This window comes from Gadus macrocephalus, chromosome 7 (assembly GCF_031168955.1).
Source record: "Gadus macrocephalus chromosome 7, ASM3116895v1".
NCBI classification, from domain to species: Eukaryota; Metazoa; Chordata; class Actinopteri; order Gadiformes; family Gadidae; genus Gadus; species Gadus macrocephalus.
The window spans coordinates 12617566-12632224 of record NC_082388.1 but is presented as its reverse complement, the minus strand read 5'-3'; the positions used below and the strand labels follow the sequence as shown (position 1 = coordinate 12632224).

Here is a 14659-nt window from a genome sequence, read left to right as displayed (position 1 = left end):
ACACAACATGGGACCCCCTGGACCACACCATGTGACCCCTAGTGGGGGTTCAGCGGTGTGGAAGGGGATGGGAACAAGCGTTGTCGTCTGCCTGCTCTAGCAAAACAAACCTAGCCTCTTGCCTTAAGTAAAACATTCTTGCTGACATTTATGGTTTGATCCGCAACACTGTCTAGATCCTGTGACCTTTGCCCTTTTGAGCGTAAGCAGCGGTCCCATGTAAAAAGGGGACTTTTTAAATGTGTGTGCACAACAAGAGGGAAATACACAATTTACATTTGTCATTTGAACTACACAAAACCTGACATACCTTCTCTGTTACTAAGAAAACGCGTCCGAACCCAGTCTCCTCCACTTGTTGGTAGACATCCAATCCTACCCCGTCACCAGAGACGGAGCACGACCGTAGGAGGGTTGTGAGCCTGTCCGAGCCTTCAGCCAGCCCCTAGGGACAACAAAGGAAGCACAATGTTGGTCATTTGTGTGCCATGACAAATTTCTTTTTATCAGCAACTCTAACCTTGTGATGTTTAGAACTGAAGGAACGTGATGCCCTCAGCCCGGCGAGGCTGAGAACGAGGGCTGAATAGATACAGCCACACCCAGAGTGAATGAATGAACGAGGAGGGAATGAATACAGCCACGCCTAGCCAGCCATGTGGCCCTGAGCCCTACTCTGAAAGGAGAGAATGGTAAAAACAAAAAAAAATAGTAAAAGGAAAGAAAGGGGCAGGTTGGTATCAGCCGTTTGTTTGTGACAACGACACAATACCTCAGTTGGTCTGAGGCCAGTCTGCTGAGTAGCTTCATGGGCCGCTGGGACACCTGGAGGCCGGGAGCCGTTCCACATCATCCTCCCTGGTGATGGGACACCTGGAGGCCGGGAGCCGTTCCACATCATCCTCCCTGGTGATGGGACACCTGGAGGCCGGGAGCCGTTCCACATCATCCTCCCTGGTGATGGGACACCTGGAGGCCGGGAGCCGTTCCACATCATCCTCCCTGGTGATGGGACACCTGGAGGCCGGGAGCCGTTCCACATCATCCTCCCTGGTGATGGGACACCTGGAGGCCGGGAGCCGTTCCACATCATCCTCCCTGGTGATGGGACACCTGGAGGCCGGGAGCCGTTCCACATCATCCTCCCTCGTGATGGGACACCTGGAGGCCGGAGCCGTTCCACATCATCCTCCCTCGTGATGCTCACCGACTGGGCCTTCTCAAGGCAGTGATGGCTCTGATTGAATTTAAACTGTAGATGTATCCCATCTTTTAAAAGACATCTGGCCTCATCAGGGCTGGTGCTGAGAGGAGTTTAGTGCAGTCCTGGTCACTTCTTGTCTTTTTCCCCGGGGGGTCGGTTGTAATATGTCTTTCATTGCTGTTGATGGGGTCTTTTATCCCCAGTCAGGACCTTTGGTTTGGGTGGGAGGTCTTCTTTTAGCACAGCCCTGCGTGGGCGGGACTAGCAGGGCTGCGTCTCAAACAGACGTCTGTGGGCCTCTGAGCAGTGCAGCGTCTCCCTGTACTGTGGACATGAACCCAACATGTCTTTACCGGTCTGTTGAACATGCACTTTACTACGTTTGTACGGTTTTAGATGGTTTTTCATTTTTTTTAAATGTATGTTGCTACTATTGTGGAGGAAGCTCAGTGCGGTTTGTGTGTGTGTATGTGTGTGGGGAGACAAAGTTAACGAGTGTGTGCGCATTCATGTAAAAAAGGTTGTGTGTTGCCCCTTTAAATTATCAATGTAAATAACCTTTTATATAATGTGCTTCAACTGTGACCATTAAAGAATGGATGACATCAAACTATTGATTGAATCTGTGTGGATTTATAAAATAAGTTTACCCAATTTAGGCCAACAAAGGCACATGAGAAGGAACCAGTAATCTGCATAAGCATTCTTAATACTAAACATCATAGCCACCAGAAAATGAACCAATGAGCCTTCCTTCCTGTTGCAGCACATTCACAGATGCCCCCAATCCTCGTCTCTGAGCCTGCTCAGGTGAAGAGAAACCCCCAATCCTCGTCTCTAAGCCTGCTCAGGTGAAGGGAAATCCCCACTGCTCAGTCTCCACACTCCTGAGCCTGCTCACGTGAGGAAAAACCCCCCACTCCTCACCCCTGAGCCTGCTTAGGTGAGGAGAAACTGAATCCCTTACAGTCGAGACCCAGACGTGACGGACAGGTTCCAACCCGGTTATACTGGAAGGTAGAAGACGGATTAACTTAAAGTTTGCATAAAGGCTACAACATATTAAGAGTCTCCTTTATAAGGAGGATATTCAGAGTTAACATACAGTACACACATTTGTAAGATTTATTTGCAAAATGCAATCTCCATGTAGTATATCGTCTCTTACAGGGGTGAGGTTCACATAGTATATAGTTTCTTACAGGAGTGAGCTTCATTACTTGGGTGAGTTTTATTTGGTATATAGTTTCTTATAAGTCCTCCTTTATAAGGTGGACTGCTACTTGGTAGGGATGAGCTTGAGGACCAAGATCTAGAAGCATTGAAACACTAAATATAAAGAAGGAAAATTATTGTATGAGTTCAGTTGAATGGTAGCTGTTCATGATTGTGTGGGTGGTACGACGACTGAAATAAAAACACCAGCTTTTGAATGAAATGTGTATATTTACAACTGAATCGTATACAACTTGACAAGATGAACAGACAGTTCTCCATTCAGAATTTGTTCTGCTTTCATTCACGTATTTTTATGTATTCAGACATTTGTCTAAAATGGTATTACTGAAAACAATGTGATTACAACACTATTGAATGCTGCACAAAGTACAATACTTTAACCTCCTTGGCATAACATGTCAATCATGTTATGTTGCCAGTAAGGGGGTGTCAGCTCTTATGGACAGTACACAAGAGCTTCAGCGAGTCAACTCCAGCTAAATAATACATCTGTAACACAAGCATTTCGTTCACCACGTATGTTACCCTCAATACTTTCTGAAAGACAACAAAGGCTGTAAAAGGCGCCCATTTAAACCCTCAGCTCACCTTCAGAAATCCTACAAAATAAGACAAAACAAAGTTAAACAGTTCTCTATAATGATTGTTTATTAATAAATGAAGTATAATATAAATAATACCAGTAAATCATGATTCAATTAATAAATAAATAAATCTTATCTCATGCCTCTTGTTGCTGAATGTTCAACATTGATTTGGCTGTTTCAATCTATCCATAGTGTTTCATAATTAGTGGATAATAGTGTTTTAATAATTAGTGGATCACGGTGTTCTACTAATTAGTGGATCACAGTGTTCTACTAATTAGTGGATCACAGTGTTCTACTAATTAGTGGATGTCTTCTGGTTTAGGGCCGATCAAGACACCTTCTACAAAATGTGTTCTCAGAGCCTCCTCATGTCCTAGGGATGTCTGGGTTCAGGGGGGACCAGCGTTAGGAACAGCTCAACCTCCTGAGCTCACTTGATGGTTCTCCTTCCTGCTGGTGAGCAGCAGCTTGGAAAGGGTAGCCCACACTTTCTCTGTGTCTGAGTTGCTGAGTTGCGATGTATATTCCAATACAGTAAGAAGCAGAGGAAACATCCTACCTAGGTGCCTACTTAGGGCAAGCTTCAAGGAAGCGTGGGAAGGCTACTCGGTCGGTGGAGGATATCCCACGAGACCATGCGGCACAAGGAATTTGTCTTTTAAATTATCACAATTATCACGTCAAGGCATGATTACCTATTTGTCTATCGAACATGTTAGGTTATTGTTACTTCCTTATTTCAAGACAACTGTATATGAACAGCTAGCATAGGGACTTGGAGCTTCAGTAAATAGACACAAACGGCCAAAGTGACTTTTTGGGTTGTCAGGTGCTGCTAATCTGCAGCCTCATTCAAGTACTTTCACAAAGTAGCTCCCTAACAAGGACTTTCCCTTTATAGGTCCTGAGGTTATAGGAAGCCTCCTCAACATTGAGACACAGCCTTTGTCTTAAGTAAAGGACTGTCCTATTGGACAGTCTTTAGTTAAGGACTGTCCTGTTGGACAGTCTTTAGTTAAGGACTGTCCTATTGGACAGTCTTTAGTTAAGGACTGTCCTGTTAAACAGTCTTTAGTTAAGGACTGTCCTGTTGGACGGTCTTTAGTTAAGGACTGTCCTGTTGGACGGTCTTTAGTTAAGGACTGTCCCGTTGGACAGTCTTTAGTTAAGGACTGTCCCGTTGGACAGTCTTTAGCTAAGGACTGACCTGTTTAACAACACTTTGCTGAATCCCTAGAAGTCATCTCCTGTTCTCTTGTGTTAAACCAACTCAATATGACCTTTTGTCTATTTTCCCCACCTAGCAGTTACTTGTGTACACTTTGTACTTGATGATATGTATTCTGCTATTTTGCCTTCGGTCCCTCACTCTACTTCCTGTTTAGCTCCTGTCTCCCCGTCTCTCTCCCTCTCGCTCCAGCGCTCTCCTCCTCCCCCCGTCCGTCTCTCAGCAGATGGGCTCCAGCACCAGGACCTTGCACTCTCTCTTGGCGATCTTGTCCAGGGAGAGCAGCGCCTTGTCTGGGGGGGGCAGGTACAGCGGTCTCCCCACGGGGGAGCCCACAGGAGGGGTTATAGCGCGCCGCTCCATGGCACTGCCCGTCCTGCACACAAGAACACACACACAGACACACACGCACACACAGACACACGCACACAGACACATGCACACAAGCACGTGCACACAGAGACGCACACACAGGGATAGACGAGAGGCAGTATTTTTATATATTTTAGAGCAAAAAACAAGAACTGCATGTTGCACCAGAAACCCTTATGATGACACTCTGATTGTATGTGTGAAATCCAACTTTTAGTTGGGATTTCTGTATGAACTGAACTTTAAATGAACTTTAAATGAAAATATATAATCAGAAACTTAACTGATTCTTGTAATTTACTGTCGTGGAAAAATGTATCCCAATGATAATATAAAATGATATATCGTGCAAATGATATAACCCTGTTAACATTGTAACTTATTTTAAAGGCCTTTACATGAATTGCACCTAGAGATAGCTCCCTTTCTCTATCCAATTGAAAAGTGTAAAGTTAGTTAGAATTCGAATAGCCGCTGTAGCCGGCCATTCGCCTGACTTCTTTGTTGTATTGATTTCTTATTCCTAAAACCTTAAAATAATATACAACCGTTGTCTCATCTTCTCTGTCTCTTTCCCATGATCAGGCTTTATCAAACCACAGTCGTGTCGTGTGTCCTAAAATGAATTCATTTTCATTATTTCCCTTCCTCCTCACCAGTAAGAAGTGCTTTGATTGCAACTCTGTTAAGTAACGAATATTTTTAGATATTGACATGTTTCAACATGATAAAATGAGGCTGAAGAAAGGAGAAGCAGAGAGTTCCTTCTTTGTCTTTCTGTATCTAACTATCTGTCGTTCTCTGCCAAACATGGGTAAGAATTAGAAGACTTGACATATTAACAGTTTCACCAGACTGGTACACCACCAGGAAAAGTATTTACAAATCATCACCAAACATTCAAAGAACTTCTGATGAAAGCGGACGTTTTACTCTATTGCTCTGTGATGGAACCCGACCGCAGTGGTCTGTGGTGGAACCCGACTGCAGTGGGTCTCTAACATCAGACATCAGTGGACCGCTTTAGCCAGAGGTCCAGAACCTGATAGAGGTCAGGAACCTGACAGAGGTCCAGAACCAGAGGTCTAGAAGCAGAGGCCCACAACCTGACAGAGGTCCAGAAGCAGAGGTGTAGAACCTGAGGCTCAGAACCAGAGGTCTAGAACCTGAGGTCCAGAACCAGAGGTCCAGAACCAAAGGCCCAGAAACCAACAGAGGTCCAGAACCTGACAAAGGTCCAGAACCCCGACAGGACACACGCACACAGAAACACAGACACATGCACACAGAAACACAGACACACGCACACGGACACTGACACACACACACAGAAACACAGACACACGCACACACGAACACAGACACACGCACACAGAAACACAGACACACGCACACGGACACAGACACACGCACACAGAAACACAGACACACGCACACGGACACAGACACACGCACACAGAAACACGCACACACGTACGTAGGTGTGTGGTGTGTGCATGCGTGTCTGTTTGCGTATGCACGCACACACAGACAGACAGACACGCACGCACATACCCACACACACAGGAATAGAAACACAGAATAGCAGCATTTTAATATTGTTTAGAGAAATGACCAATAACTGCATGTTGCACCAGGAACCGTTATGATCATACCTTGATTGTATATGTGATATGATTCTATGTTGAGTGAAAGAGGAACTTGCTAACACGCGAGATACGGGAAGAGCCAACATGATATCACATCTTTTTCTTTCTTTCTTGGTATCTCTGGACACAGATTTCATTCGTTCCCATTAAAAATATGAAAAACTATAATTGACTTCCACTTCCAAATTGTTTCACCTCAGTTATTAGCTTTGGCTTTGGAAATAGCAGTTTGCTTCATACTTGATGGAATTCAACTACTACATAATAATAATAATAATAATACATTTAATTTAGAGGCGCCTTTCAAGACACCCAAGGTCACCTTACAGAGCATATAGTCATCATTCAAAACTATGTAAAACAGACTAGGAATAAAAGGAAAACAGAGGTTAAACATGAATAATAATAATAATTAATAACACTCAAAGACGCCTAAAGTGAAGGGGGGACCTCACTAACCACCACCAATATGTAGCACCCACTTGGGTGATGCACGGCAGCCAATCGGTGCCAGAACGCTCACTACACACCAGCTTGAGGTGGAGAGTAAGGGATGAGGTGGAGAGTGAGGGAAAAGAACATTTAAACACTATCGACCATATTTAAACACTATCGACCATATTTAAACAATATCGACCACATGTAAACACTATCGACCACATTTAAACACTATCGACCATATTTAAACACTATGGACCACATGTAAACCCTAACGCCCACATTTAAACACTATGGACCACATTTAAACACTATGGACCACATGTAAACCCTATCGACCACATGTAAACCCTATCGACCATATATAAACACTATCGACCACATTTAAACATGTAAACCCTATCGACCACAATTAAACACTATCGACCACATTTAAACACTATCGACCACAAGTAAACACTAGCGACCATATTTAAACACTATCGACCACATTTATGGAATATAAACATTTATATATTTATTGGGTTATGTGCATTATATATTAGTTATTAAGCCTTTATAAAGATTCAATATACGGAACTATATATATATAAATATATATTAGTTCTTTAAGATTTATAAAGGTGGGAAGCATTACATAAAATATTGTTCAGCAAACTAGTTAAATATCCTCCTCAGAACATTCTAAAAATACAATTCTATATCAACAGACCTCATTCTGTCATCAAATTATTTGACAGTGAAATAAGCGTTTGCCTTTGTTTATTTTTCTAAAAACCAATGTGTCAAGACGCACGGAATACGGAGCATGTCCGGAACATCGCATTACGGTACACTATTAATACGCACCATGTGGTGTGTCTGTGTGTGGGATGTGCGTGAATGCCTCCGTACGTGAGAGATGTGACAACACGAACGGAGACTCTACCGAACACATGTCCACAGATTCAGGGTCTTTACACGGGATTCCAGATCTTGGGGTTGTACAAAAATGACTTCTTTGATAACTTCTGTGATAACATCTCCCATGTCTCTTTGTAATCTAACACTCTCACAGGGTTGTGTAGTCTAGTCGGAGACGTGGGAAACCATCAGACTGTGTAAACCTCAACAGAACGTTAGAAACGCTCACTGGCTCGTTCCACATGAACTTCTTGTACCTCAGAGAACTAGAAATAACGTCTGATTATTTCAATGTTAGGAGGAATTGGGATGCTGGGACATATGGGACGACTGAGAAGAAGATAAACTGAGACAGAAGCTGAGAGATCCCTCAGTTAGATCTAAGATGGCTGAGGTCTGTCGTGTCACTCTCCTTTCTGCTAGTGCAGACTGCGGCTGCACTAGCAGAAACAAAATAAGCGGTCTGGAAACGTGAAAAGTCAAAGACAGCTCAATCCAAAGCATGCAGAGTAGGTTTGGGGTCGGCTCCCTGAATATCCGGGACAGTTGCCGGGTTTACACCAATGTTAGCAACATTCACCCACCATCGTTATTAGGAAATGCAATTACATCATCAACACACGGTTCCTCTTTCTACGGGTTAAAAGGAGCTTAAAAAAAAGAAATACCACAGAGTGACAGAGACAGTGAAAGGACATAGGCATGGCTGATTTCAACTGGTATGTACTGTCATTTAGTAGTTTGTGTTGTGTTGTTGTGTCGGTACAAGCTCCAGATCCGACTTACATTTATAAAAGAGTTGGTGATTCAGTGACCCTGCAGTGTAACAACGTGATCAAAGTCTACCAACAATGCTCCTCGGTCACATGGAACTACGGCAGAAACAGATCGAAGTCAATTGAGTTAGTGGCTAAAGGAGGTTTGAGACAAGATCTCAGTGGATCCAAAGCCTCAAGACTGAGTTTGCAGCCTGACTGTTTTCTGAATATCAGCGATATTAACGTTGGAGACGCTGGACGCTACACTTGCCGGCAGTACGATTCAAATGGAAACCCACATGGAGAGGATGAAACCATTGATCTCTCTGTTCTCTCTGGGATCACTCAGGTGGACGTCCTCACGTGTTCTGTGTATAGTTATGACGGAGCATGTGGGGGTGTCAGTGTGAGATGGTCAGACCAGGGGACAAGCGACCAGATGAGTGAGCAGGAGACGCGGGGGCAATGTGTCGCCCGTCGGCCGAACACACAACCCCTCGACAGCGCAGGGCTCCGCTGCCTTCTGATGAAAGACGGCGTTGAAAAGACATCAGTTGACTTTGCTTCAAAGGATCAGATCATTCACAGAAAAACTAACATCACCTCCGGGGGCCCTGGGGGTAAGGGCCCCTCTACCTCTAAGGAGCACTTCATCTACCTGGCTGTAGCAGTGAGTACAGTGCTACTGGTTCTGATTGTTGCTGTTCTGGTACACAGACGCAAGAAGAGCACAGGAAACAAGCAGAGCCCCCCAATGTGTGCAGAAGACCCTGACACGTTGGGGTCCCCGGGGCAGGGGGAGCCCACCCAACGCCTGTCCTACGACCAGGGTGAGCCGGACGGGGGTCTGCTCTACGCCTCCATTGAACACAGGACTGGTAGTAGGAAGGCCCGGCCCCCCAGTGTGGAGGAGGGGGGCGGTGAGGGGGATGACACAGTCACCTATTCCACCGTTTCAAAGCCCCCCGCTAACCTCCCTGAGCATTCATGCAGGTAAACAAAATCCAAAGGAGCTTGTGATGTTTGAGCGTTGTGTTACTGGTGGTCTGTGGATTGTTTTATGGCTCACAGGATATCAAGAAAGAATAATAACTTCCTGTTGAAGAGTTTTAAGAAAGGTTTTCGAATAAGTTGCACATTGCTAAATATGAATAAAATCGTTTAACCAATGGATTATGGTTTAAAGATCTTGACTAGAATTAAAAATGTATACATTCAAATTAAATCAGAAGTGGAAGTTTAATTGTAAATACTTCCTTATCCCAAACGCTGTGAATAGATAATTCTGTTTGATGTAAAGAGTATCATATTAATATTTCTAGCCATGCAAAACAGAAGCCTGACATTACGTTATAGTTCTTGTTTTTGTTGTTGTAAATGAACAGTCATCTTCAAGTCTTGCTTTTCCAACTTTTAGTTGGGATTTCTGTATGAACTGAACTTTAAATAACTTACAAAAAATTATATAATCCGAAACTCTTAATAATACAAAATGATATATCGTACAAATTATATAACCTTGTTAACATTGTTACTTTGTTGTATACGGGAATGGGTTAACCTAGCGATTGTTAGTGCTTTGCACTTGGTTCTATTAACTTCCTTCCTGTACCGTCAGTTATATATTGTTTCACCTTCTGACAAATGTACTACTCATTGTAAGTCACTTTGGATAAAAGAGTCTGCTAAATGCCCTAAATATAAATGTGAATGTTGCTTTTTTGAAAGGCCTTTGTATAAATTGCACGTATAGATAGCTTAATTTCTCTATCGAATTGAAAAGTTTAAAGTTAGTTAGTATTCGAATAGCCCTGGCATTCTCCTGACTTCTTTATTGTGTTGATTTCTTATTCCTCAAACCTTATAATAATATCCAACTGTTGTCTCATTAAAGATGCTATGTCAATCGCTGTGTGTGTCTTTGCAATGATCATGCTTTATCAAAACACACTTGTGTGTGTCCTAAAACAAATTCATTTTCATCACTTCCCTTCCTCCTCACCAGTAAGAAGTGCTTCGGCTGCAACTAACGATTAATTTTAGATTAATAACATGTTTCCAACTTGATGAAATGAGGCCGAAGAAAGGAGAAGCAGAGATTTCCTTCGATGTCTTCCTTTATCTAACTATCGCTCTTTCTCTGCCAAAAATGGGTAGGAATTAGAAGACTTATTTACAGTTTCACCACACTGGTACATCACCAGTATTTACAAAGTATTAGTATTTACAAATCTTCATGAAACATTCAAAGAACTTCTGATGAAAGAGGACCGATAGCCCAGAACTCTGAGAGGTTCAGAACCCGACAGAGGGTCTGAACTCTGAGAGGTTCAGAACCCGACAGAGGGTCTGAACTCTGAGAGGTCCAGAACCCGACAGAGGGTCTGAACTCTGAGAGGTCCAGAACCCGACAGAGGGTCTGAACTCTGAGAGGTCCAGAACCCGACAGAGGGTCTGATCTCTGAGAAGTCCAGAACCCGACAGACCTCGAGGTCTAAGGCCGTCTTCACAAACTATCTGCTGTACTAGAGGAGGAGACTGTGTTTTTCATTCCCAATGAAACTATTCAAAAGTAGCAATGCGCAGAAGCCCCATCTAGTACAACAGAAGCTAAGTGGCTAACCCCCCGAGTCACTGCCCCCCCCCGGGGGGGGGGGCAGTGATACACCTTCAGCCAGGACGCCGTACCTCATGATGTGTGAGCGGGACGGCTGCTGGTGGGAGAAGGACTGCGAGCGGCCCAGGCTGGCCTGGTGGCGGTCCAGCAGGTCCCTCACCGCCGGGCTGGAGGGGCTGTTCTTCCCTAGAGCCGGGAGGAAGGACACACCGTCAGATATACAGCGCCTCCACCCAAAGGGCCTGCAAGAGGAAGAACGGTCTGAGGCGCTCCAAGGTCCCGTCAGCCCGCAGCTGTCTGCGCCTCGACCGCGGCCTAAAGCCCCACGAAGACTGAGCCGAGGAGTCCGCTGACGTGTGTAAAAGAGATGGCTTCTTTGACCAGAGAGCAGGGAGGAGAGGGAGTGTTGACGTCTCCAATTCCATCTGGGTTTCATCCTCAGCATTAATGCTCAGTGAGGCCCGGTGGTCGATCCATCCGTCACACGCTTACTTCTTACTGTACGCATGGAATATATTTACAGATATACATGTGATACACTGAAAGGGAATCCGCATATCCATAACCTCCCCACTCCATATTTAGAGTTGAAAACCTCATCAGTACGAGACATAACCACATTTTTGTGTCTGATGGCAGATTGTTTTAGAAAGCCGACTTAAATGTGCTCTACGTAAGATTGAGCAGGTGTCGTTTGAGTGTCATCTGTCAGAAATAACATAGCCATCCTTCAGATGTTAGTGAGTGAAATGTTTACCCCCCCCCCCCCCCCCCCCCCGCCCCACGTAACATTTGCACAATCGAGGAAGCTACCCCTGCCATCTGTTCCCTCCAGCCAGCCACTGGGAGCGACTATATATGCACATCTGATCAGTATATTCCACATGCTAGCTCAAATACTCAGAGCAGAAGCTCAGATGATAGGTTCTCACGTGAGAGTGGGCGGGCATCAGGGGGCGGGTTGGTCACTGAGGCGGTGAACTACAGCTTCAGCTTCATGTGCTGACTCAGCTGAGGAGGAAGGGGTGACAGAGAACCACATTAGGTCACATTCAAGAACGAAAGGAAAAGAAACTCGTCTATATTAAAAATGAGAAACAGTCTATTCCCTAGAGCCGCACACTCCTCATGTCTCTACATACAAACTGTACTATTGGAATATGTGAACACGTTAATTATTCTCACTGCTCAATTTCTAACTGTTCTTTTCTATACACTCCAGATGTACATGTATGTGATTTGTATTTCTGTGTGATCATGTATCCCATGATCTGTGTGATCATGGGATACATTTACCATAGGTTTAAATTAAGAATTATTTTGCCTAAATTATTGAAATAAGTATAGAAAAATCCATAAAGGACTACATTCTGAGTAACATACACGTGTTACTAGTTTACAGATTCTGCCGCCAATGAGATGATCCTTGTTTGCTTGGCTGACTACAGGTTGACCCCTAAAGCTGTACACCTCTCTATACCTGGCTCAGCTCACCATGAGAGGAAGAGACAGGGAGGGCTTCATGAGTCTCCTTCATTCTTTCTCTCACTTAACTTAACCTTAATATGTTGAGGTTAAATAGTTAATACTACAGTTAGAGGCAACACTGCCTGCCTTGTGATCGTATTCCACAATCACACACGTACTGTTCTGAGAAAGTTGAATACATGCTTACTGTCTGAGTAGAAGTGATTGTTATTGTGCTCATGCATGTCTCAGCTTTATGCTAACTCATATGTGGTGGAGGCTTTTTCTCTTTGATTATATTTTCTTTGATGATACTTTACTCAAGATTGTGTTGGTTTGCAGACAATCTCTCATAAGTACATGTGGGTTATTATGTTTTATATCCGTCAAATTTTTAAGGTGACAAGTGGATTTCAATCAAAGAGTACCTCACTGCTGTTCATGTGATATAACTGTATTGTGTAAGAGGTTAATTCTAGCAAGTTGTAATCTACTGAGAATACGGAGAAGGAGTGATGCAAGGGCTGTTCTGATTGGTCCGTGCATGTATGAGGGATCCACACATTTTGGGTACATAACATGAAGCCTGATCCCAGATCAGGAGTTTCTTGGTCTTTCAAACTCAGTCTTTTTCGCTCTCTCATATCTGTGAGGTGTTTATCCAGGACGTGGCCTCTGGCAGCGGGAGGCTAGGTACCTCGTACAGGCCGGGCTTGAGGATCTGGAAGGCCACGGTGAAGGACAGGGTGCTGCCCCGGCGGCAGTGGCCCAGGTTACTCAGGGGGGTGTGGCACACCACGGCGCTCAGGTCCGCATCATCACAGTGACCCCGGCCTGAGCGGAGGGGAGCAGGAGGGTCACAGGTCACTCACCTCACCTGACGGCATCGGTCGTCTAATGTAGCATGTCGTGTTCAGTAACGTCAACGCATTCCATCCAGTACAAGCTAATCCTACCCAATCTCACGACATCTAATCTGATCAGGACTAGTCTAGTATCAATCATCTATAAATCAATCAGGATGTTGCTCTTTGTCCACCGTACCGTCCGGTGTCCAGACCAGTCTCACGGCGAGGAAGTCCTGCAGGTTGTTGAGCAGGACGTACTTGACCCTGAAGTGCTCCTTCACCCTGACGGAGCTCGGGCAGCTGGCCGTCATCACGAAGCGAGGGCGGTCCAGGCGGAGGCTGGGTAACCTGGCAACCAGAAGCTTGTTTAAAAAAAACAGGAATATACTTAAATTGAGAGTTTGAGCCATCGATGTGGCTTGAATAGTGGAGCGACCGAAAGACACAAAAATAAAATCTGTGATGTAAATATATAACAATAATGCTCACTAAAGAGATTTCATTTTCGAACATGAAGATACTGTCCCTCGTGTATGTATTTAGAACTATTTCGAAAACCATCACTGATACGTTACAACAGATAAATATCAAATCTAGTCGGATTATGATGTGATGGCGCCTCGTATGGCTGCTTCGGTGTGTTGGTGCACACTTCTGTGTTTGTTTTTAGTCTTTAATAGTGTATAATTTAGTTTATTGCGAATCAAACCGGATTATTTTGTTTTATTGTCTTATTGTCACAAACTGTTAGTTTTAATTCTGTTTATTACGGATCAACTCGGACTTTTTTAGGTTTTTCCATTTTTGTTATTGTGTTGCTATGGCGATGTCACGGATAATTTTTACGAGAGATGAGATCCTTAACATCAGGGACTCAACACCATCGGATTTATGTCCCAACTTTCTCGCCTCTCCCGTGGACTTACAAGACCTACTTATCCAAGGCCCTGGTCTCACAGTGAGACGGAGAAAGAGAGGAAAGCGCGCAGGAGCCCTGGTGCGATTTAGGAAGAGAGGAATGCGGTCGCCTTTACCGAGTATAATCCTCTCCAACGTCCGCTCACTCTGCAACAAAATTGATGAACTACGTCTTCTCATCAGGACTAATAGGGACTTTTCTCTCTCTTCTGTCATGTGTTTTACGGAATCCTGGCTGACTGAATCTACACCGGACTCTGCAGCACAGCTGACCGGCTTTCAGCTGTTACGTGCAGACCGCGATCCAACTCTTTCTCGCCACTTGAACAGTTTTTTCCCCACGGCAGTTGGGCTCACAAACAAGCCCCCTGCATCACAATGACTCTGGGTTTACGTACTCAAACTAACTTGCCCTTCTATGCCCAATT

At 44.4% G+C, this 14659-nt stretch overlaps 1 protein-coding gene, 1 long non-coding RNA gene and 1 pseudogene across 2 annotated transcripts in view; 1 reads left to right on the top strand and 2 right to left on the bottom strand.

Moving 5' to 3' along the window:
* Positions 1–734: 734 nt before the first annotated feature.
* Positions 735–1940, bottom strand: LOC132460939 (uncharacterized). The gene is made up of 2 exons (XR_009526476.1): positions 1114–1940; positions 735–825 (listed from the first exon to the last, which is right to left on the bottom strand). It is a non-coding gene; the product is annotated as an uncharacterized LOC132460939 (long non-coding RNA).
* A 2242-nt stretch (positions 1941–4182) lies between these two features.
* On the bottom strand, positions 4183–13723 carry LOC132461185 (trafficking protein particle complex subunit 14-like; annotated as a pseudogene).
* Positions 8265–14659, top strand: part of LOC132460870 (uncharacterized) — a 22346-nt gene continuing 15951 nt past the window's right edge. Inside the window, exon 1 of the mRNA XM_060055820.1 lies at positions 8265–9559. Within this exon, the coding sequence (XP_059911803.1) occupies positions 8326–9378 (1053 nt within the window). The 5' untranslated portion in view covers positions 8265–8325 and the 3' untranslated portion in view covers positions 9379–9559. The remainder of the gene's footprint in view (positions 9560–14659) is intronic.